Raw genomic sequence first — 25,427 nt, forward strand, 5'->3', positions numbered from 1 at the left:
TATATTGAAGCCACGCCTACTTGAATCAAACTAAGCATGAGCAGAAATAAAGGACTGGCCGCTACAGTGACAGTCAGGACTCCGTGTTTAGTGTGTTGTAGAGGTCAACATGGGGATATAAGGATATAGTAAACTACTAAATAACCTGTTGTTGGTAAGAATAATTGCTCGTTGTGCTTATTAGCATGCGTAGATCAGTAGGCTTTTAAAAAAGCTGTTATTATAAAAGCATGTTAGCATGGTGAGCCTAAGGGTACAGTGTATTCATCGTTTTACTGCAGTATTGTTTTATTAGTGTAGGATAAAGCTTATTAATTAGATGAATTCATATGTATGTGTCTATAGACTGACAGCCTGGTTCAAGCTCGTTCAGTATGCGTTATTAATGCAGATGTTTTGACAGCTTCTTCAGCTCAGTCTAGTCAACAAAATGATTGTAGTTATTTTGGATATTAATTATGCATTTATGCTGTAACTGTGTTTTATGACCATATACATGTTCTTTGGTTGCCAAATTTAAAATTATCCACTAGATTGAATCTTTTCACTGAGTCATTTGACTCGGTGCGCCAAATTGGTCTGAATTTAAAAGGCAAGATACTGCAGGTGAATTAGAAATGAGTGTTTGTAACTATACTTTCGCTTCCACAACTGATGGATTATATTATAATTGCAGATATTTTTGTATAACAAGTTTAATAAAATTGTTTAAATGTGTTAAATGTTATAAATAAATAATATATAAAATATTATTTGTTAAATTAAACTTACATGGAATAATGTAATATGTTAATAATATGTATAATATAATGTTAATTATTATACGAATTATTCATTGTTTAATTAAACGTGCATGTAATAATGATAATATGCATACATATCTTGCACAAACAAAATTTGAACATTGGAAGTCAGGTTAGTTTCTTGCTTCATTTTTCTTTTTACATATTAGAGTCAAACTTGTTTTTTCACAAAGGGAGAATTTAGAAATAATTTATCACTCCATAATTCCAAAAATAATGCAAAGAAATTACTCTTTGTATAATAAAACAATAAGGCAAATTATATATGAACAAATCCCTCTTAAAAAACAAAAACACGTATATTTGTGTATACACATAGACACGCACAAAAAATGTTTCCACTTTCCATTAGACTGAAAATACTTTATGGAAAGCCAAAAATGTGATGTTTTGCCTGTAGAGTGTCAGTTTGAGTCATATCCTATGGTTTAACGTAATTTTCTATTACTTTTAGTTTTGTTAGCTTTGATAATCATGGCTACAACAAACTGAATTGAGTTAAATAAACGTAATAATCGCGCTTTGTTCAAAAGAACCGAATCCCATTGCCATTTACTTATGTCCTTAACACCAGCGCCCTCCAATGGTTACTAATGTATTTACTTTGTGTTTGAACCGGAAGCAGTGATCGGATGTCGTCATGGGAAGCAAAGTGAGTGGCAAGATGGCAGCTGCCAGTCGGGTCGTGCAGGTAAACACTCTCCTCAGGCTGTAGACCGATTGTTTTGCTGTGACATCTCGTTTATTTCAGCTCATTGTGGAAATTCTGATCACTTATCCGCTCAGTCTATAGTATTCATTCTGAGTGTGTTTATTTGAGCAGAATGCATTGATTTCACTGGTTTGACAGATGCCCTTGTGGCAAACCAAGTTCCTCTCACTTTCATAATTTTTTTCATGTAAAACTCGATATCGTCTCCGCAACACCTTACACGAGGTGCATTTTTATTGTTTTAAACTCAATGCTATCCCTAAGTATTATAAGTGTGTTTGGTTGTTCGTCTCTTGATATCCAGAAATGAGTTTTTCTACAGAACTGATCTGTTTTGTTTTGTCCTGTTTTCACTGCAGGTTGTTCGGCCTCATGCACCTTTAATAAAATTTCCAGACCGAAAAGGCGTCTCTAGGCCGAATGGTCAGTCAAATCCACATTTTTCCAGAATCATATTTGTTTTACCAGACACTAATATCTTAATATTTTGTTAAAAAAATAAATAAATAATTATATATATATATATATATATATATATATATATATATATATATATATATATATATATATATATATATATATATATATATATATATATAGTAATCATCGTCTTCTTTTTGGGTTGATGTGGTACAAGGTTCAGAATTCTTCCATTTTCTTACTCTATTATTTTGTATTAACAAAAATGATTAAACAGTAATAATAAAGTAATTGAAAATTCTAATTACACATAAACCTAAAAAAAATAGTTTCATGTTTTGTCAATGTTAAAGAGAATCTTTCTTTGAACATATTACCAGTATTAACCTCCTTGAAATGAATGGAATAAAATTCTTTTGAATTTATATCTCATGATTTACTCCAGTTAAAGAGTTCGTGGTTCTGAAACCTACATGAACATTACAAAACAACTTAAATATTAGATTGAAATTATTAGAAACTTAATTGTATTTTTTTAAATTCAAGTTCTCTTTCATATAAGCACAATTCAGTCCCAAAAGTGTGTGAGAAATCGGGAAAAGGCAAACTATATATTTAAAAATGACTTTTGACATCGATTTATATTTGTAGATCATTTTACTAATATTTATTTCATCTAATGGTGCTTCATACTTATAAATCTTTTGTATGTTTTTATTTATTATTATTATTATTATTTTAACCTTTAGTTTACCAGGAAAAAGCAGATTGAGATTAAAAATTTCTTTTACAAGAGTGTCCTGCCCAAGATTAAACATTATACAGTTCACATGGGTTTAACAAATAAACAAAAGATTAACAGGTAACATCATTCATCCATTAAAACACGCATACAGTGAGAGTTAAAACTAGTCAAAACATCTACAGGCACAAGTTTGGAATTCCAAATCATTTCCGATCTTTTTAAAAGAATGTAGTGAAACCAACCCTTAAACTGCTACTTTGCTTGTAGGTTATTCCATGCAAGTGGTGCTGCATATTTAAAAAAAAAAAACTGTTTATAGTTATATCCTTCAATTATTTGTTTATTTATTTTTGCAAAGAAAAATGACATGATTCAAATGTCCATACTAATAATGTATAGCTTCATTAATGAACTTTAGAAAAATCGGTTCTATTTCTGTAGCTCTGTTTACAATGTAGATTGTGTCAAAGCAGCTTGGTATAGATGAAGTTCTAGTAAATTAAAACTGCTACAGTTCACTTGTCACAGTTGAAGGCCTTCTGTCTGAGAATTTCTCATTAAGGAAAAAAGGTATTTCTACCCCATAAGCTCAGCATTACTTGTTGGTAACCGTTTTCTTTCTTTGTGCTGCTTTTGCAGTACAAGAGGCTCTGAAGGTGCTCACAGCCAGCCTGCCACAGCTCTCTCAATCCACAGCTCCTTCTGCAGCATCAGTATCTCCTCCGCCAAGACCACCGGGACCCGTCAGCCGACTGCCCGGCACCCCTGACAGCATCGCTGCGGTTCGAGAGCTCCCTCAGAGATACCGCAGGAGAACCCTAGACTTAAATGAAATGGACTACATCCAGGTTAGTGCTCACCATTTTTAACTGATCAGTTCATTTCATATTTGAGACAATATGAGCCCTTCAGTTTAGACTAAATCTTCTATTGTAGCTTTAGCGGTGTGCATTATTGACTTTGTTTAATGAAATTTTTATTCGAGCATTTTCTTTGATTATGTTGTGATGTTTAGGGGAAAAATGAATATAATATGGATAAACTATTGACTATTTTCTTTATCTTGTTGCAGCGAGGAGGACCAGAATGACTGCAATCTGATCTGGTTTATTTAATCAGACTCCTTATTTGTGGGAATCTGTTGGCTGATGGTTTTTTTTTCTCCGTAAAAGAGGAGTTCAAAGCATGTCACACTTCAAACTTAATTAAATTATCTTGTACATACAAATCATTCTTTGACAGTTAGCCTGTTTCATTATTCAGGTGTTCAGCATTTACAGTACATTAACATTTTACCGCCATGCATTTATCAGTGGTTTACCAAATCAACACCGTTTATGGATTCATTAGTTTCTTCTTTGAAAGAGTACTGAATGGAGAGCCAGCATTTTATACAGGTCTCTGCTGAACTAAAGCAGTATTGTAGATCTGAGCGATTAAAATATTGACTCATTTTTGAAAGCTTGTGTTTGCCTTTTATTTTTACCTATCAATAACCATCATATTTTTATTTCCTTTTTTTTTTTTTTTTTTGAATTGTCGTTGAATAAAACTCACCACATTCTCACTGAACACGAGAAGCTATTTTGAAGAATGTTGGAAACTAGATCGTTGACTACGGCCAATGAATATGGAAATCAACTTTGACCATCGCCTGTTTGTTATCAACGTCTTGAAGAATCATATTTTATGTTCAGCGTAAAGAACTTCGAGGTCCTGTGAAGTTTGACGTAATCTCAACAGGAAGCGAAGGTGGGAAATAGAGTAGCTCCTCCCCCTTTAAAAGAAATAGCCAATAGTGTTTAGTTTTTATCTAAATGTCAGGGGCATGTCGGGGCATGTCAGATACTAGCTCAAGGGCATTGGATGAGAAGTGTCTTGAAGGGGGCGGGGCGGGGCATGTCAGATACTAGTGAGCATTCGATTGGTCGAGATTTGATTAGAAATTAAAGTATGAGGTTATGTGAAAAAATGTTGATTAATTTACGCAAAAGTGACAAACTACAAGCTGTAGATGTTTATATCGGATTGATGTCTTCTAAAATCAGGAGTGCCCAAACCTTTTCATATGAAGGGCCAAAAACCAAATATCATTGAGAGCTGTGGGCTCATTAAAGTTGCCAAGGGTAATTTTCTAATTTATTTTAAAACAAATAGAAAACAATAATTTAAATGGTATTAACTAATGCAGTATAACTTTTAATTATAACTTACTGCAATAAAAACAATCACATTTAAAAACACAGTTAAGTTCAATGCTGAATACACTGATCAAGCCAAATCGGCCTTTGACTTGATTTGCTCACCAAAGATAATCTGATTAATTTACACCATTTAATTTCAGTTAGCTTTTAACAATAAAACAAACAAACAAGGGTTACATTAAATTAGAATTGACAATCTCAAACCCCATCCCCATCATTCTCCCTCTCTTCTCAGATGGGATGGCTGGCCAAATGCAACACCGGCTTCAGGGCCATTCCTGTGTAAACTCTGGCCACCCCAATATGATTTTGCTGTTGATATTAGTAATTTAAATGTACGTGCGTAAATTCACAACATTTCAATAAATAAAGAGCAGCCACTAAATTATTGTTGATTGATTGGTGACAGTGATGTAGCTCATTCACTGCCCCTCCCCAATCGTCATTGACAGCACACACACATACACACACAGCTTCAATAGATAGCAATGGCACATTAATATTTACCTTAAGGTACATTAATAGAAGAAGCTGTATTAATAATATTGTGGCTCAAAAAGGAATATGGATAAATGATATTATTAGAGTCTGTATAGTGTGTGTGTGTGTGTGTGTGTGTGTCTACAGTTATTATTGTGTTACAGTTGTATTTGTTTGTTTTATTCATTAATCTTCATTAATTTGAGACATGGCATATACTGTATGCTGTACAATAAAAGTATGTGAAAAATAACTAAAAAAATATTTATAAATATGAAAAGTGTTTTTAAACTAAATATTGGTTTTTATTTGGTTTGCACATGTGCTTGCTGAATTATTTCAAGGAATAAATTGCGATATTTCAGGAGTAATGATTCTGAATTCAGTATTTTTTTGTGTGTGTGTGCCACCCCAATATTTGGCATGGCCTCTTCTGGCCACCCTTAAAAACATTTTCTGGGGGCGCCACTGACAGGCTCATTCTGAAAACAGCCCTAGCGGTATATACATTTCTGGAGATCGAAAGGTATGAAGTCATAGCTACACAAAAAAAAAATACCTAATCTTACGGTTTATTTCCGGCAGCTGGGGTGCCGGAAAAAAAATATAAATTACAGAAATTTATAGTAAAATAACAGTTGAAGAGGTTGAATTACAGAAATTTACCAGAAATTTAAATTTAAGCAAAATTTTCTGTAATTTGATGTCCGCTATTTTATGGTAAATTTCTGTAATTTAACAGCCGTTATTTTAAGTTTTTTTAAGGTACCCCAGCTGCCGGAAATAAACCATATATTTTTTTACAGTGTATGTATGGCTGCACTTTGTCTTTAAAACGAATGCCACACAGCGGTATGACGCCATTCTTTTTCTCGCTTACCAGCCGACCGCTTTCCGCAGTTACGAGTTTGCCCTGTAGCTCGAGCGGACTTGAGACGCAGAGAGGAGTTGACTACAACGATAGTGTTCGAGTCTGGAGAAGAAAGTTTCAAGAAAGCAGGTTAGACAAAGACAGAAGCCAAAAATACAATAAACAAGTAAATAACAGGGTGAGAATATGCTAAAATCTGAAAATGTGGTAAAAATTAGCCGAGGGCTTTTCTTTTTCTGAATTGCTTTTTATAACAGTGTGGTTGTGTTTAGGGAATTTGATCAGTCAGTTATTCTGTCGACAGCGGCCTCTGGTGGATTTACGTGAGTACAGCAGGCGTGAATGGCACTCGTGAGAGAAATTTAAGATCTCAAAAAGCGTACACATCAGTCTCTGACGGATTTGCAAAAAAAAAAAAAAAAAATGTAGCTCCTCGTATTTTGATCTCTCCAGAAACGTATATAGGGGTACGTAATCAGAATAAGCCTGGGTGGGCCAAATCAAAGGTTGCCATTAGTTTGTCTGTTTTGTGACTAACTTGTATGCGCACTAGCTTATAGATATCCTAAAAACTAACTTATACTAACATCTAAATGTATTTTAATGTCAGTGGACCTTCAAGTTTGGAGCAAGTGCATTAGGTGATTAATATTCATATTTCGATGAAAAATTCCCTTATTTCCAATCAAAATGAACACACATTTGTTTCCAGAGCTTTTATTTCTGGAGCTTTTTACACCAAGTAATAAAGTACAACAAAAATACAAAATAATGAAAAAGAAAAGAAGCAATACAATCATATGTACAGATTTTAGAAACAATAGAGATATCTGAATAATTCTGTCATTAAATGTTATGATTGTCTGTATATATGGATTTACATTTATAGGATTTGTTGGGCGATTTTCTTATTCACAAGCTTTACCATAGCCTTCCTCTCCGCGGTCGAACGTAAAAACCTCTATTGAATATATATTTATATATATTTGAAAATTTCTAAATTAAATACATAAAACATACACACATCCACTTTACCAAACTCTTCTCAATATATTTAAGCTGTAAAATGTTTACTTTTATAGGTCAAAGCAACCTGTACATTCTGGAATTCGAGTTAATCGTTTTTAATATGTAAAACACTTTGGGGGTAAATGACCGTCAATTCACTGAATCATTTATAAAGTACTAATACAGAAGAATAAAAGCATTTTAAGGTATGAAAATAAAAACAAATGATATGAGCACCAAGTACTACATTTGTTGATGTAAGTCGAGCATTTTTGAGCAACAACAACAGAATGTAGTGCTTTCTAATCATTCATGAATAATGGCATTCATTTGAATCAACATCAGTAATCACAGCTCAAACATGCTCAATGGAGATGCACAGAACTCTCTCAACTCATAATTGCAAACGCAGTGCATTCTATGGAAAATTGACTCTTCACATTACTAATAGCAGCCGTTAAGAATCAAGAATCGAATTAAACTATTGATGAATGAATGGGTTTACATGGGAGTGTCCATAAAACACAATCGCTCAAATAAAAACTAAAGAAACGCTTTTTTAGCAAGCAACCATAATCAGCATGCATTTGACGTCTGTCACTGCAGTAAACAAAAGTGAAAATAAGCTATGAATATTGTAAGACTTTCAACAATCTGTACATATCTACACATTATTGCTATAAACACTATTTTTTTTCTTCACATTTTTGCTTTTCCCTAATTAAAATCAGGGATTTTAGTATACAAACAAATAAAGTAAATGTTTTTAAATGCAAAACTGCAGGAAGGACTCGAGCTCGGAGGCAGTATCGGTTTTGATACAGTGCGTCAAGCTGATTGCTTTTTTGGCATGTAATATTAATCAGCTTGAAATATGTCAAAGGATCAACAAGAGTCCCGTCTGCTTCATGCATACAATACACAACATAGGAGGTCAAGAGTGATTAACAATTAGCTCAATTAACATTCAGGTGTTCTCTGTACCCCTGGCAGCTACAAAATATACATAATGCATAGCTGAAAAATTAACACTGGTTTATATGGTACTAAAGTTGAGCACCAGCAAAAGTTACGCTCAGTAAAAATGACCTTTGTTAAGGGAATAAATGTACAGACTCAAAAGGGAAATCATAAATGTTCTGCACACTCATGGACTAATATTTATACACTAGTCAGTCTAATACTGTCAAATGCATATGACGATCTCATAAATGTCATATGTTGCATCTGAGTGCCAAATCCTAAACAAAAAACTAAATTCATACAAGCACAGCACAATTCACATTTACAAAATCCAATGGGATGCGTGTACTTTTGAATCATGTTTTGAATTTACAAATGGGATGTGTATTTTTTAATCGTCTTTTGAATTTACGAATGGGATTTGTGTAGTTTAGAATCGTGTTTTGAATTTACGAATGGGATTTGTGTATCTTAGAATCGTGTTTTGAATTTACGAATGAGATTTGCGAATGTTGGAATTTACGAATGGGATTTGTGTATCTTAGAATCGTGTTTTGAATTTACGAATGAGATTTGCAAATGTTGGAATTTACGAATGGGATTTGCGAATTTTTGAATTTACGAATGGGATTTGCGAATGTTTGAATTTACGAATGGGATTTGCGTATTTTAGAATCGTGTTTTGAATTTACGAATGGGATTTGCGTATTTTTGAATCATGTTTTGAATTTACGAATGGGATTTGCAAATTTTTAAATTTACTAATGGGATTTGCCTATTTTAGAATCATGTTTTGAATTTACGAATGGAATTTGCCTATTTTAGAATCGTGTTTTGAATTTACTAATGGGATTTGCATATTTTAGAATCATGTTTTGAATTTACGAATGGAATTTGCCTATTTTAGAATCGTGTTTTGAATTAACGAATGGAATTTGCCTATTTTAGAATCGTGTTTTGAATTTACGAGTGGGATTTGCGTATTTTAGAATCTTGTTTTGAATTTACGAGTGGGATTTGCCTATTTTTGAATCGTGTTTTGAATTTATGAATGGGATTTGCGTATTTTTGAATCGTGTTTTCAATTTACTAAAGGGATGTGTATTTTTTTATCGTATTTTGAATTTACGAATGAGATTTGTGTGTTTGAATCGTGTTTTGAATTAACAAATTGGATGTGTGTATTTTTGAAACGTGTTTTGAATTTACGAATAAGATTTGGGTGTGTTTGAATTGTGTTTTGAATTTACGAATTGGATTTGTGTATTTTTGAATCGTGTTTTGAATTTACGAATGGGATTTGCGTATTTGAATCGTTTTGAATTTACAAATTGGAGTTGCATATTTTTGAATAGTGTTTTGAATTTGCGTACTTTTGAATAGTGTTTTAAAAATACAAAGTGGAGTTGTGTATTTTTGAATTGTGTTTTGAAAATATAAACTGGATTAGTGTATTTTTTAATCATGTTTTGATTTTCCGATTTGGATTCGCGTATTTATGAATCGTGTTTTGAATTTACGAATGGGATTTGTGTATTTCTTTTTTTTTTGTATTATTATTTAGGGGTTTTTACCTTTAATAGACAGGACAGTAGAGAGTACTGACAGGAAAGCGGGGGGAGCAGAGAGAGGGGAAGAATCGGAATGAATTTACGAATTGGATGTGTATTTTTAATAGTGTTTTGAATTTACAAATTGAAGTTGTATTTTTAAATCACCTTTTGAAATTACGAACTGGATGTGTATTTTTGAAACGTGTTTTAAATGAGAGAATTGAAGTTGTATTTTTGAATCATGTATTGAATTTTCTAATTGGATTTGTGCATTTACAAATTGAACTTTGTAAATGTGAATAGTGTTGTGAATGTATGAATTATATTTTGTAAAAATATCATTTTTGAGACTGATCTGGCTCTAACAGTGCGCAGCTGAGAAAGATTCAGTCAATAATGATACTTCAATTTAGGCCAAAAAAAAAGGAACCTATTAAATGTTTAAATGACTACAATAAATTGACTTATTAAAGCTTAGATCTACAAATATCTCAACTGGAACACTAACCATTTACAAGACTTTTTTTTTCATAAAACAAACACTTCGACATCTCAAAGAAAAAGTGGGCCAATACACTGGAAACATCTCATGGACTGTAAGTGCTCTTTGTTTAAACATGTAATTCTTTCACTCTAAAGAAATCACTATTCTCAATTACAAAAGCCAGTTTCCTGATCTACAAAATGCTACATTTCCCAAGGCGTAGCCTATCTTGGGCGGTGTAAACACTGAAAAAAAAGTACCATTTTCAGAAACAAAGGTGTTTGTGAAAAATCCTAAAACAACGACAACGAAAAATGCAGTTTCAGAGGCAGCAACAAAAAACAAAAAAAATCAAAGTGAAAGAGGCAGATGTTGGGATGATACAGTAAGAGACCACGGTTCTCTGCTCCAGCATTTAGGTTTAACTGTATTTCACCGAAGACAAAAAGGATATTAAATATCTGAAGGACCAGAAAAATAAATGGCTATTTAAACTCTTGAGAAATCAAGATTTCTTATTTCTGTACAATAAAGACATCACTGATGTCATATTACAAAACAAAACAAAAAAGACCAAAAAGTATATTCATATATTTATATATAGATATCATTTTTTAATTTAAAAAAGAACTAATAGTCAGTGAGCGGATGAAGGTATGTGGATGTCAGAACTAGAGAATCAGTCGGACTGAAGTGCAGTGTGTTGGTGATGTCGTGAATGAGAGCTGATGAAAGCGTTTGCTTCGCTCCCGATGCCACTGAAGTCTGTGACTGAAACCGCCATTGTGGCACCTGTAATGCGATGTGCTCTTCTGCCCTCGAAGTCCACGTCGTTGATGAAGGACTCTGAAAGGCCCATCTTGAGCCTCTTGGAGGGCCGTTCGCAGTCTTTGGTGCTGCACATGCTGAGTTGGCCCAGGTCAGAGCGGTAAAAGCCTGAATCCAGCATGTTGAGGCAAACGCCGTCTCCATTCGTACCGTAGCTGAGCTGATCGTCATGGTTCAGGGCTGCTCGGTGCAAACTCTCCAGAGGGGGGAAGAACGGAGAATCCAAACAGCTCATCTCTGCTGGACCGTTGCACACAGTCGCTACACTGTTACTAAGAGCTGCAAGAAAGAGGAGATCAAACTGAGATGAAAACCTACAATTTGCCAGATTTTGTGTCTCTGCTTATGTTGGTTTGCTGGGTTCCACACAATAGACTTGTGTTGGCAGAAACTCAAGGAATTAAGTTAAATAATTAGTTTTTACACATTTAAATAAGTAGAACAATCAGCAAATGTCATTTGAGTGTATTGTAATGTTCACATTATAAAAACTTGTGATATAAATGTGATATAAAAATAAAGATTGATCAGATTTAGAGAACTCTTTGAGAATGGTGCCATAGCCCTCTCCAGCAGCATGAACCTGGGGTTAGTTTAGAGCTAGTTAATCTGACAAGCCAAGGACGGCTTTGCTTTTCCATGGGATAGATTAAAAAGCCACCATAAAGTCAAGTCTGACATCAATGTATACATAGCATTTCCTAGCAATGCATACGCAGAATTGGCTAATTCAAGCACACTGTCAATAGCCGTTTTCAGCCAAAGATGCAAATTAAATTTATGCACAAAACTGCAACACCAATAAAAGATTTGCAAATAATGTTGTGGGTCAAAGAGAATAAAATAGTCACTTCCTGATAAACTAGCACCAAATAACAAGAAAAAGAATATGGCTGAGGCAGAAGCTGTGCGAGTCTATTTTTTTAATGTAATAATTTACTTGCACCTCAGAAAATGAAATGCAATGAACACGTGAATTTTGATGCATGAGACACCTTTGGGAGCAGAGATGCTCAAGGTAGTTCTGGAGGTTGAACCACTGGGTGACCGTCGCCCTGCTGGTTTGCCTATTAATGCTATTTTTATCATTCCATGATCTCTTATAACCAAATCCCATTTTTTAAATCTGCATACTGAAATTTGTTTTGGTAAAGAGTGTTTCCATTGCAGTTTATGCACTTTTTTCTTATCTTATATATTTTTTATGTAATATATTCTTATATTTCTTCTAAGTTGTGTGCATAAGTTTTTTTTATGCCCATTTTCAAAATGTATGCACATCTTGGCATTTCCATCAAGGATTTTATTATGCAATGGTGTGATATTCCAAAATGCACATAAAAATAGATGGACGGAAACATAATGTTGCATTGCTATTAATGTTAACTGCTTTGTGAATTCCCAACATTCAAAGACAGCAAATCTGACAAGTTCAAACAGTGTACCGTAGTTTGTACAGAGATTACAAGCGAATACTGAGGTCACTTTTCACGGCTTCGCAGTTTTGCAGATTTTTTTTCGCGTAATTTGACATCCTGTTTTTTTTCATAGCGCATTGTGTTCTGCATCCTGATCAGCACATCGTGTTCTACATCCTGACTGTCTGTAGACCATTGTCAATCAATCTCCTGTACAGTACAAAATGAATTGAGCTCGCCAAATTTACATAAATCTTTGATCGCTAGCAGGGCGACTCTGAAGTGCTGTACTGTACGTTTGCAAGTTTCCTCCCCACAATGTCGATGAAACAAAGGCACCTGTAAAAGCACCCAAAAGGCAGTGGAAGATCACACAAAAAGTTGAACTTCTGGACATGCTAAAGGAAGATAGAAGTTATGCGGCTGTAGGACACCATTAAATAATAAATAAATGAAGATCAAATGGTTTTGATCTTGGGTTTTATTCTATGATACTGGACTTATTTTTCAACAAAAGCTTGAATTTTGAAAGTGTTTAAACACGTGAAAAAAGTGTGAAAATGCTAAAGCCTGTCTGAGAAAAGTGCTTAAAGTGTGTAGTGAGGGGGTTTACAGCCTTTAAACATCTACAATAATTGTAAAATATAAAGCTGACTACTTTAAAGATTTCGCCTATAGAGGTTATTTTTAGAACGTAACTTCTGCGAACAACAAGGGACCACTGTATAACAAAAAAATAAACTAATTATAACAATAAATTATAACTAATTATTATTAGAATTATTCAGTCACAAGATGGCACCAAACTGTTAAAAAGAACAGCATATTTCCCTAATTGTGCTCATTTCTGAACTTATGCATTAACTGAACTTATGCAGTTTTCACTGACTTCACAAGATGGTAAGCTGTTCTAAAGTGACCGAAACCATTGACAGAAGGTTCTCCAGATGATGTGCTGTGAGAGACTAGGGATGCCCTCTGGTTGCTAATATAAAATAGCCAGGATATGTTGATAAGAATACATTTTTGTGCATCAAACAGTTGTTACCTGTGAGGTCACTGGCAGTGATGGAGTTGAGCAGTCCGAGCTGTTGCTCTGCTGATGCCTCTAGTCTTCCTCCTGCTCCAGCTGAACACACCGGTGAAGAACCGTCCACTGCCAGACCCTCGGCCTCGTCCACCAGCCGATCCATCAAGTCCCTGAGGACAAAACACACATACACAGTGAACCCAGCGCTTGCTCTGAAACAGAGACAAGAACCATCCCAATACTTACGTCACACCAGGATAACAGCTGTATTTCTTCTTGCCAAATCGGTTCTGTTGAGCAAAGTAGTCAAAACGTTCCGACTTTTTCCACATGTAGTAAAAAGCCACACATTCTGCTACAGTCCGTGTTTGAACCTGAAATTAAAAAAGCAATGACAATATAGTATTTAGTTACTGTATACTGTATTTATTAACAAGATTAGTTACTGTACAGATCTGTCAACCACAAATGTTTATGACTTGTGCAAATTATTAATAGGAAAAATTATTAGGAATTAATGATGGGTCGTTCTTGAACAATTCGTTTATTTTGAACGAATCTTTTTTGTGACTCAAGAACGATGTGTCCTCTCATGGAGTAATTTATTTATTCGCACATGCGCACGTTTTTGCAGGTGGAGGAGAAGATTGGTTCCTTTTTCCCAAGTCCTCTGTCGGGTTTGAGTCATTCGTTCATCACGTGAAAGACAGAAGCCAATCATATGCAGTCAGAGTTGAAAAAAGATTTGATCCGTTAATCTCGAGTCCTCGGTCGAGTTGTTTGTTCATCACGTGAAAGACGGAAACCAATCATATGCATTTAGAGCTAGAAAAAGATTTGATTCATTAATTTCTTGAGTCCTCTTCTTTTGAGTAATCTCTTTACATGCAGTAACATGATGAACGAACAACTAAAAACCCAAAGACTCAAAAGGATAACTAATCATGGGTGTTTCCGGCTCAGACTGTATGCATTGATTAAGCTCATATGCAACTGTCAGGTGAACAAATGACTCAAATTTGAAGACATGCCAGATAAGGTGATCACAGTTAATCAGACAAAACACCAGGTAAACAATGAAGGACTATTTTCTTAGTATAGTAGCATTCTAGTTATAACTAGTTTGTAGTGTGATCAATGTTTGGTCTGGTTGTAGATGTGTTTGGAAGCATCTCGTAACATTGTAATGTTATTTTGGCAAAATGAACAAAATGACTCAAAAAAAGATTCATTCATTCATTTTGATGAACGAGACTCAAAGGTCTGAGTCAGTAAAATTTTCCAAACTTCCCATCACCACTAGGAAAGTATTTTTGAAATGTATTACAATAAAATAATAAAGTACAATATATTGAACAGCACTGTTTTTGAATATAATGAAGAAAAAACTTCCCAAAGCAAAAACATTCTGATAGATACTTAGAAAATGTACTTAAGTACAAGAATAAAGTAAAACTATTTAGTTACGTTTCATCACAAGCTTTTGAATAATTGCATAGATATAACAATTATTTACTTGTTTATAAATATAGATTAGTTTAATATAGCTAAAAAAACATTAAGTAATATTTTCTACCAACTAATGAGCTCAGTGGATAACAATACTTGCCTTGTGTTTCTGAATAAGATGGAAGTTTTTCTCATAAATCTGCAGAGCATGTTCAAAGTTCCTACATTCCTCCTCTGACCAAGGTGGTGATTCTTCAATCAAAACATGAGATGTGATTATTAATGGCATCACTGTGCAGAAAAGGTTTTTGCTCCTGTACCGAACAGCCTACCTTTTGAGGTCTTCACATTACTGCAGTATCGAACCAGCGCCTCACGAGTGTCATAATTACATTTCAAAAGCTCAAACAAAGCCTGGAAATAAGACCAGAGAAAGACTTTTCATTTATGGAAAGACACTACAGATGAACACAGTAAAATAAATAAAATAATAATAATAATTATTATTATTATTATTAAACTAAATGTATTAATAATAATAGTTATTGCCACATTTTTCCAGTTGACAAAAATTGCAAGTTTTTTTTATATTACAAGGCCTCTAAAAGTTATTTTAAAACATGCAAATAAGGCATTATTTAATTAAATACATGCTTATCTGCATACATTTCTAACAAATAAATCTGAACACTGGATCAAACTTTTTAAATACAATTTTAATCATTAGAAGGACAATTTACTTAGAAGAAAATGTAGTTTATATTCAGGTAAAATATGCATAAACACATCCCTTAGTAAAACCTTCTTAAAACTCTACTTTGAATGTTTTTATACTAGAGTAAAAATCTTTTTTGAAAAGTCAAAAGGTCCAAAAATCAACATTTATAGGTGCATGAAAATAGTATTTTTGCCTGCAGTGTCAATAACCTTAACTATTAGTATGAATGAGAGCAAGTGCAGAACACAGACCTGCTCGTTGTCTCGTATGTGTTCAGATGTAGAATAATGCGTGCTGTCATCTGTAGACTGTGACAGTGCTTCTCTGAGGTAGTCTTTCACTTTATACTCTGACAGCTCGTCTGGACACCACAGCAGCTGATCTTCCTCCTCGTACACTGCAAACATAATACACATTCAAATTGGTGTCATTCATAATGTATTCTATTTCATTTAATAGCAGAATCACTTTAAACAACTCAAACACTCACCTTTTTCATCATCATTATAGTGGCTGAGCCCCACTGGGACTTCTGCTTGATATTGAGATCCCACCATTATTTCCTGTGTTTAAGGAAATGGAATTAATATTAGTTCAATCTATTACTTCTATTATCTTAATCTATTAGATAAAACTATTTTACTTTTTAAAACTATCATAGGGCATTACAGAATCCCAAATTCCATTTATGGTTCAAATTCAATTTTAGCAATAGAAAGAGACAATTTAATGGGGGAAAAATATCAAAGGAATCAGTGTTTTTTTTTTTTATTTCTTTAATTTACACTGAAATTATTTTTGACAGGTTGAGTTTCTGTGTGTACATGATGACATTTTGTCTCAAATAAACCGGTAATATACATTTATACACGCTTTAAAGAGTTTCTATTTTAAATTTAAAAAGCAGTTCATTTGAACTTTCTATTCATCAAACAACCCAGCAAAAAAGAAACAAAAAGTTTCTTGAGCACAAAACCTGTATATAATAATAATTTCCCAAGTTTACAGTGAAAACTTGAATAATGGCTGCAGAAAATTCTTATGAAATATCCTAAAATACTTAATTATTTTTTATTATTGCAATTTTTCCCTCACAGAATTACAGACTTGTTTTTGATCCAATAAATGCAGCCTTGCCACAAAGCTTGTCAAATTGAACAACAGTATATTTAAAAATATATAATAATAATAATAATAATATTATTATGAAACTAACCTTTCTAGAATCTTCACTGTTCACACCGTCCTCCTCCCCCTCAGATTCTTTATCACCGTCATATGTTACATTGGCTGAGGAAAAAAACAAATTCAGAGGATTAAATAAACTTGCACATCACTTTACAAAAGATTCTTGGTGGGGTGATATTGCATTTTTAATTTGTACACTTTCTATACAGTGTCTTATAATAAACTATAAAACACCTTTATTCACAATGAAAACCACTTATCATTATGTACAATTATTAAAACTATACTAATAGGAGAATATCATTTTTCTTCTTACATCTGAGAGTTCTGGGGAAGAAGTCTGTGGCCTCATGGGAAGTGACAGAAGGGGTCAGATCATCAGCAGACGACTGGGTCTCCTCCTCATAATCTCCTGACAGAAGATCTTTAGCAATCTCCTCCTACAGCAGAAGACCATTAGTGACTTCATCTTAGAACTTCTGTTCTGTTGTTCTGACATTAGTAATGTTTCTCTCCACCTATTTGTATGCACATTTTGAAAAGTAGCATAAAAATTCTTTCTTAAAATGCCAAATTGCCAATACAATGCACATACACTTTGAAATTGTGCATAAAGAAACATAAATGAGTAGGATGACCTAAAAAGAAAAAAAAAATGAACACACTACAAATGGAGCCACGTTTACAGAATAAAGTAAAGCATCCACATCAAAAAAAAAGGCACATGATTTTGTTTTACCAGATAATGTCAAGAAAAAAAATGGGCATTAAACATGGTACAGCATTAAATGGACAAACCAACCACATTATAAAACATCTGAAATGATGTCTTGATCTTTCTAATATCTTTTTTAGAAAGCCAAAGTCTGTCATCAAAGTGGTTAAGTATTATTCAGTGACAACTTTGTTCTCTTTGACTCATTGGACTCATTCTTCGCAAATGTTTCATGCAATGAATTTACATAAATATAATTTCACATAAATTTAATTTTCCTTTTGGATGGAAACATCCTGACACTGAATCAAATTCATAGCAGTTACCTTATCCAGGGTCATGTCGGGCAGATCATCTGCTAGTTCAACAGAGGAACTGTCAATGCTTGATCCTGCACCGGTACTGACTGACGCCTCGTAACGATAAATGGCCAACAGCTCCTCGATCGGCATATTCCCCTCCTGACCATGTTAAAAACAAATACGTCACGCTACAGAAACAAAGCCTTTATTTTACAGAGACTGTAATAATAAAAATGCACACTAATAAGCCTACATATATTCTAGGAAATAAATTTAGTGTTGCTTGAGCAGAACAGAACTTAATTTAAAAAGCTTTAAGAACTTAGCTTCAGATTTCAAGTATGTCTTGACATTGATTCTTGACAATGAACAATTAATAATGTTTAACTATATTTTAGTAATATATACTATATATTTTATAACAACTGCAATTTAGATGCTTTGTTTTATTTTTGTAAAGCAGAAATTGATTATTTTAAAAAGTGCATTTACGATTACAGTGTATTTGTACAACGTGAGGGGTCTCTATTGATACTGAACAAAAATTACAACAATATTTTGCTATGTGTATTTGCTTGGCTCCTTTAGACCTGTAATGTTTTTAAATATATGAAATAACCTTAAAACTAAAAGTAGGTTGCGATAAGTCACTGTTAATGAGGCATCCAATGAATCATTCTTTTGTAGGTTAAAAGTGTCTGTCTGTATTGACTCAATTAACTCGAAACTATTTTATTATCAAAACAGAAACATAATAAAGCATCTACTGCATACCTCACACAATACAATCTACTAACTTGTGAGAAAAAAAACAATAGTTTGTGATTGGTCTCACACATTGACATATGAGGAAACTTCAATATGACTCCTATTATGCATAAACATGAAAAAGAAAAGCCATAGAGGTATATTTTTTGCACTATTTGAATTACAGTGGCTTCTAACAGTAGTTTATTAGCATTCATCACACAGGAAGTGCTTTCTAACTAAAAACTTTTTCTTGCTTTTTTCCCCAAAGGCTACACAACAATTACTATTAGAATTTTCATAAAAAGTTAGTTTTTTAGTAAACCACCATTTAACAAAATCAAAATAAAAACATAATTCTGCTCAAAATATGACTTCAAACCACAGGGATGTAACCAAACATATTCCATCATTTTTGTGTTTTCCCCTAATTCATGCCGTTTTGAATAAGGAAAAAAATAGGTGCCACAAATGCACGTTACCCTCTCCAAATCGGACAGTTCCGCACTGAAATTTTTCTCTCCTTCCAAAAGCTCTTCCTCCTCCAAAGTTCTCTCATCATCATACTCATGAATCAACATCTCAGCTGTTGGATCAAAGTCGTGATCCTCTGAAGACAAAGAGCCAACTACAAGAGAAGAAATTACTGTTAGCTGTTAGGAAACATTGTTACTGTTTGCACACATTTGAGTTAATTCCCTAAAAATAAATATATAATACCAGATCTGGGGTGTTGTCGTTTAAAATAAAAAATGATATTTTTAAATTAAGAATTGTCAAATAAATGCTGACTTAATTTGACTTTTAGTTCATACTAGGCATGGGACAATAACCGTTTTCAAAGTATACTGTGGTTCGGAAAAGTCAAGGTTTACTTCTATACCGTTCCTAAGGTATATGTACGATTTTTATTTTTAGGACAACGGTATCTCCAGCAGAAAAGATAATTAAAGACGATATTTTTAATTGTAAAGAAATCTGTAAACTATTTTAAAATATGTATACTATTACTTATTTCTCTAAAATAACAGTTAACGTATAGTAGTAGTAAAATAAAATAATAATTACTATAACAACAATAATAAGCTAACAACACACCACATATACAATAAATATATAATAACAAAACACATTGAAATAATAAATTAAGAAACCTACCAGGGCTCGAACTCCCTAAGGAAGCCTGAGAAGACATGTTAAAAAAAGGGGGAGAGAGAGAGAGAGAGAGAGATAGAGGAAGACAAAAACAAATGGGTTATTGCAAGCAAAATTCATTACAGCGCACTCATCATATACATCATACAAAACTAAACGAACATGCATTTCAGGCGCAAACCCGACAATTCCTGCGACGGTAAAGGTGCAATGTGAATTCAAGCCTATTTTCTCACAGATAAAAACACCATAACATTTTAAACGTAGTAATGCAGAGACACCACGTAAAAACGACATAAACCAAATAGCCATCAACTTCACAGCGATGCTGTCATCCTCTCCAAACAGTACAAAAACCCATATACCACACACCATAAACAAACATCTCGCGCACGTTAACAGCACACAATTATTCGCTAAATATATTTAAAACACGATTAGCCCTAAAAAACAAAGCAATGCGTCACGAAAAAGACGATTATATCGAGTAAAGTATCAATTATAGGCGCCGATTTCTTGTTTGTTTTTTCCTGAGAGCTAACGGAGATGAGATTCAGAGGCCTCCGCCGATCCAGGGAGATCACTCTTGACTTAAATCGTTTTTTCACCGTCAGTTTAACACAGTTATAACTAAAAACCTCAGCGTAAACACACCAGCATCTACTCTACGCATAAATATCAACGAAAGCCATCATCACTGCACCGAATCGTTAAAGACGTGGATTTAAAACCGAGTAGTTTTTCCAGCTATCCAGCTTACCTCCGCCATATTGGTGTCTTTGGCCTCATAGGCTGCTGCGCCGCGATACCCGTATGAACGCAGGAAGCCAATGGCGGGCGCAGGAATTTGGCTCGCTTTTCAAACAGGTTTTCAGGAAAAAGGGGTTTTATTTGAGATGTTAAGTTGCCGTCTTGGGTTTTAGTTTGCTGTGATGTTTACACGTTCTTATAGAAGTAAAAAGTGAACTTCTGCAAATCCACAAAATACATTAACAAGTTAAAAAATGTAAATAAAGGGTATAAAAAGTCTTGGTCAAATTCTGTTGAAAAAAAAAAACCTTTTTAACAATATGAAAAACTTAAATGATTTAAAATAATACAAATGAATTCCAAATAAAATGAAAACTAAATATGTGATGATGCCGTGCAATTAGATGTTTATGTATACAGAATAATTGGTTTATTATTTGTATGCACATGCCAACAGTGACGTTAACAATGGCAATAGACTAGATTATAATAGGGCAATAGACCAAGTCCAAAAACATGTGCTATAGGTGAAATGGGTAAGCTAAATTGTCCTTAGTGTATTTGTGTGAATGAGAGTGTATGGGTGTTTCCCAGTGATGGGTTGCATCTGGAAGCCCAGCTAACAGGGAACGTTCCCAGAACATTCACTAACGTTCTTTAAAAGTTGTGGAAATGTTAGCACAAAACGTTATCAATAGAACGTTTTTAGAATGTTCTCATAACGTTGTTAACGTTCTTGTAACGTTGTTAAAAAAACGTTCTTAGAACAATGTTTTTGGAACGTCTTCAGGACGTTATTTGTACTTGATGAACGTTCTCAAAATGTTGATGAAAAACGTTCTTAGGACAAAGTTCTTGGAACGTCTTTAGGACGTTATTTGTACTTGATGAATGTTCTCATAATGTTGATATAAAACGTTCTTAGAGCAAAGTTCTTGGAACGTTTTCAGGACGTTATTTGTACTTGATGAACGTTCTCATAATGTTAATATAAAACGTTCTTAGAACAAAGTTCTTGGAACGTGTTCAGGACGTTATTTGTACTTGATGAACGTTGTCACAATGTTGATAAAAAACGTTTTTAGAACAAAGTTCTTGAAATGTCTTCAGGACGTTATTTGTACTTGATGAACGTTCTCATAAAGTTGATGGAAAACGTTCTTAGGACAAAGTTCTTTGAACATCTTCAGGACGTTATTTCTACTTGATGAACGTTCTCAAAATGTTGATGTAAAACGTTCTTAGAACAAAGTCCTTGGAACGTCGTCAGGACGTTATTTGTACTTGATGAATGTTGTCACAATGTTGATAAAAAACGTTCTTAGAACAAAGTTCTTGGAACGTCTCTATGATGTTATTTGTACTTGATGAACGTTCTCATAAAGTTGATGGAAAACGTTCTCAGGACAAAGTACTTTGAACATCTTCAGGACGTTATTTGTACTTGATGAACGTTCTCATAATGTTAATATAAAACGTTCTTAGAACAAAGTTCTTGGAACGTGTTCAGGACGTTATTTGTACTTGATGAACGTTGTCACAATGTTGATAAAAAAACGTTTTTAGAACAAAGTTCTTGAAATGTCATCAGAACGTTATTTCTACTTGATGAATGTTCTCAAAATGTTGATGGAAAACGTTCTTAGAACAAAGTCCTTTGAACGTCGTCAGGATGTTATTTGTACTTGATGAACGTTGTCACAATGTTGATATAAAACATTCTTAGAACAAAGTTCTTGGAACTTATTTAGGACGTTATTTGTATTTGATGAATGTTGTCACAATGTTGATAAAAACGTTCTTAGAACAAAGTTCTTGGAACGTCTCTATGACGTTATTTGTACTTGATGAACGTTCTCATAAAGTTGATGGAAAACGTTCTCAGGACAAAGTTCTTTGAACATCTTCAGGACGTTATTTGTACTTGATGAACGTTCTCATAATGTTAATATAAAACGTTCTTAGAACAAAGTTCTTGGAACGTGTTCAGGACGTTATTTGTACTTGATGAACGTTGTCACAATGTTGATAAAAAAACGTTTTTAGAACAAAGTTCTTGAAATGTCATCAGAACGTTATTTCTACTTGATGAATGTTCTCAAAATGTTGATGGAAAACGTTCTTAGAACAAAGTCCTTGGAACGTCGTCAGGACGTTATTTGTACTTTATGAACGTTGTCACAATGTTGATATAAAACATTCTTAGAACAAAGTTCTTGGAACGTATTTAGGACGTTATTTGTATTTGATGAATGTTGTCACAATGTTGATAAAAAAGTTCTTAGAACAAAGTTCTTGCAACATCTCTATGACGTTATTTGTACTTGATGAACGTTCTCATAATGTTGATGGAAAACGTTCTTAGGACAAAGTTCTTTGAACATCTTCAGGACGTTATTTGTACTTGATGAACGTTCTCATGAAGTTAATATAAAACGTTCTTAGAACAAAGTTCTTGGAACGTGTTCAGGACGTTATTTGTACTTGATGAACGTTGTCACAATGTTGATAAAAAAACGTTTTTAGAACAAAGTTCTTGAAATGTCATCAGAACGTTATTTCTACTTGATGAATGTTCTCAAAATGTTGATGGAAAACGTTCTTAGAACAAAGTCCTTGGAACGTCGTCAGGACGTTATTTGTACTTTCTGAACGTTGTCACAATGTTGATATAAAACATTCTTAGAACAAAGTTCTTGGAACGTATTTAGGACGTTATTTGTATTTGATGAATGTTGTCACAATGTTGATAAAAAAAGTTCTTAGAACAAAGTTCTTGCAACATCTCTATGACGTTATTTGTACTTGATGAACGTTCTCATAATGTTGATGGAAAACGTTCTTAGGACAAAGTTCTTTGAACATCTTCAGGACGTTATTTGTACTTGATGAACGTTCTCATGAAGTTGATGGAAAACATTCTTACGACAAAGTTCTTGAAACGTCTTCAGGACGTTATTTCTACTTGATGAATGTTCTCAAAATGTTGATAGAAAACGTTTTTAGAACAAAGTTCTTGGAACGTCTCTATGACATTATTTGTACTTGATGAACGTTCTCAAAATGTTGATGGAAAACGTTCTTAGGACAAAGTTCTTTGAACATCTTCAGAACGTTATTTGTACTTGATGAACGTTGTCACAATGTTGATAAAAAACATTTTTAAAATAAAGTTCTTGAAACGTCTTGAGGACGTTATTTGTACTTGATGAACGTTGTCACAATGTTGATAAAAAACATTTTTAAAACAAAGTTCTTGAAACGTCTTGAGGACGTTATTTGTACTTGATGAACGTTCTCATAAAGTTGATGGAAAACGTTCTTAGAACAAAGTTCTTGGAACGTCGTCAGGACGTTATTTGTACTTGATGAATGTTGTCACAATGTTGTTAAAAAAACGTTCTTAGAACAAAATTCTTGAAACGTCTTCAGGACGTTATTTGTACTTGATGAACATTCTCATAAAGTTGGTGGAAAACGTTCTTAGGACAAAGTTCTTGAAACGTCTTCAGGACGTTATTTCTACTTGATGAATGTTCTCAAAATGTTGATGGAAAACGTTCTTAGAACAAAGTTCTTTGAACATCTTCAGGACGTTATTTGTACTTGATGAACGTTCTCATAATGTCAATATAAAACGTTCTTAGAACAAAGTTCTTGGAACGTGTTCACGACATTATTTGTACTTGATGAACGTTGTCACAATGTTGATAAAAAAGGTTTTTAGAACAAAGTTCTTGGAACGTCTTCAGGACGTTATTTGTACTTGATGAACGTTGTTACAATGTTGATATAAAACGTTCTTATAACAAAGTTCTTGGAACGTGTTCAGGATGTTATTTGTACTTGATGAAAGTTGTCATAATGTTGATATAAAACATTCTTAGAACAAAGTCTTTTTGCTCTTAGCGATGGGCATAAAATTTTGTATTGAAATACTTCAGTGTCTTGTATTTTTGTCATTTCAAAATACTGTAAAATACTTTCCAAGATGTCTACAGTACATGATGACATCTTAAAAAGGAGGCCTCTGATTATTTGTCTAAGCTTGAAATTTGAACAGAAAACTGGTTTATTTTTAAGGTGGTCAATGATTCAAGTATGGATGGAAATTATTCTTAAAGAAAGTAACAGACAAATGGTGAGGAGTGTATATTCAGGAGCAAGTCACCAACCATTGAAAATAGCTGCTGAGCAATGCTGAGACCAGAGATTATGGCTGTATAGTGTACAATTCAGCATCGTTGCTTAAGAAATGAGATGGAATAATATATATCTTAAGAACAGGATGTGGAGCTTCAGAACGTCATCAATCAGTCTCAATAATCATATTAAACATAATCTGACACCGTGCTTTATATTCATACTATACACATTTATGTGCTGTGCGTAGTTGTACATTTGCGCATACAAGTATGTTTAGCACCATGATCTGTTCACACTGGAAATCTGATATAGTGAATAGTTATGCAAAAATATCAGATCTGAGAAAAAATCTGATTTGAACACACCTTGCTGTGTGAACCTGAGCCTGAGACTTGTCTAGTTACAGAAGAACTGAAAAAATCTTGGGAGAATGAGTATACTGTACACATGATAGATGGTTTACTGATGTAGATGGCAAGAAAATAAGACAAACAACATTAAAATAAGTCCTACACTGACGATACTTACAATGCATCTTTGTTTCAAATGCCAGTTGACCTACAGCTGCACTGTCTAGTTAATGAAGATGAAATCATTGGTCATAGTGTATGTGTGAATGCAAGAGTGTATTGGTGTTTCCCAGTATTAGGTTGCGGCTGAAAGGGCATCCGCTGCGTAAAACATATATGGGATAAGTTGGTGGTTCATTCCATTGTGGCGACCCCTGATTAATAAAGA

General features: G+C 33.7%; 2 protein-coding genes across 4 annotated transcripts in view; one reads left to right on the forward strand and one right to left on the reverse strand.

Moving 5' to 3' along the window:
* The first annotated feature begins 25 nt into the window (after positions 1–25).
* Positions 26–4,141, forward strand: mrps36 (mitochondrial ribosomal protein S36). 2 transcript variants are annotated; one of them, XM_056464411.1, is made up of 5 exons: positions 26–154; positions 1,426–1,494; positions 1,875–1,938; positions 3,320–3,528; positions 3,753–4,141. In XM_056464411.1, the coding sequence occupies exons 2-5, from the start codon at positions 1,444–1,446 to the stop codon at positions 3,768–3,770; spliced, it is 342 nt and encodes a 113-aa protein (XP_056320386.1). In that variant the 5' UTR covers positions 26–154; positions 1,426–1,443; the 3' UTR covers positions 3,771–4,141. The 2 variants fall into 2 exon arrangements, with proteins under 2 accessions (XP_056320386.1, XP_056320387.1); XM_056464412.1 differs by having other exon boundaries at positions 1,429–1,494.
* Positions 4,142–8,645: 4,504 nt separating this feature from the next.
* The window catches only part of mier3b (mesoderm induction early response 1, family member 3 b), a 41,507-nt gene continuing 24,725 nt past the window's right edge, over positions 8,646–25,427 (reverse strand). Inside the window, exons 1-13 of one of the 2 annotated variants that reach the window (XM_056463856.1) lie at positions 20,554–20,567; positions 19,797–19,821; positions 19,121–19,266; positions 17,916–18,050; positions 17,191–17,314; positions 16,903–16,976; positions 16,177–16,249; positions 15,938–16,083; positions 15,301–15,382; positions 15,129–15,220; positions 13,766–13,893; positions 13,538–13,689; positions 8,646–11,350 (exon numbers count right to left, since the gene is read on the reverse strand). In XM_056463856.1, coding sequence (XP_056319831.1) covers positions 10,923–11,350; positions 13,538–13,689; positions 13,766–13,893; positions 15,129–15,220; positions 15,301–15,382; positions 15,938–16,083; positions 16,177–16,249; positions 16,903–16,976; positions 17,191–17,314; positions 17,916–18,050; positions 19,121–19,266; positions 19,797–19,821; positions 20,554–20,562 — 1,614 coding nt within the window. In that variant the 5' untranslated portion in view covers positions 20,563–20,567 and the 3' untranslated portion in view covers positions 8,646–10,922. Of the gene's footprint in view, positions 11,351–13,537; positions 13,690–13,765; positions 13,894–15,128; positions 15,221–15,300; positions 15,383–15,937; positions 16,084–16,176; positions 16,250–16,902; positions 16,977–17,190; positions 17,315–17,915; positions 18,051–19,120; positions 19,267–19,796; positions 19,822–20,553; positions 20,568–25,427 lie in introns of those variants that run through there. The other variant, XM_056463858.1, reaches the window with a different exon arrangement.

The sequence above is a fragment of the Danio aesculapii genome, chromosome 8, assembly GCF_903798145.1.
Source record: "Danio aesculapii chromosome 8, fDanAes4.1, whole genome shotgun sequence".
In the NCBI taxonomy this organism is placed as follows: domain Eukaryota; kingdom Metazoa; phylum Chordata; class Actinopteri; order Cypriniformes; family Danionidae; genus Danio; species Danio aesculapii.

Bases quoted from the DNA above. Each gene is read 5' to 3' on its own strand.
- mrps36 (XM_056464411.1), top strand. From the start codon at position 1,444: ATGGGAAGCAAAGTGAGTGGCAAGATGGCAGCTGCCAGTCGGGTCGTG. The intron at 1,495-1,874 runs GTAAACACTCTC...TTTTCACTGCAG, and splicing joins CTGCCAGTCGGGTCGTGCAG to GTTGTTCGGCCTCATGCACC. The intron at 1,939-3,319 runs GTCAGTCAAATC...CTGCTTTTGCAG, and splicing joins AGGCGTCTCTAGGCCGAATG to TACAAGAGGCTCTGAAGGTG.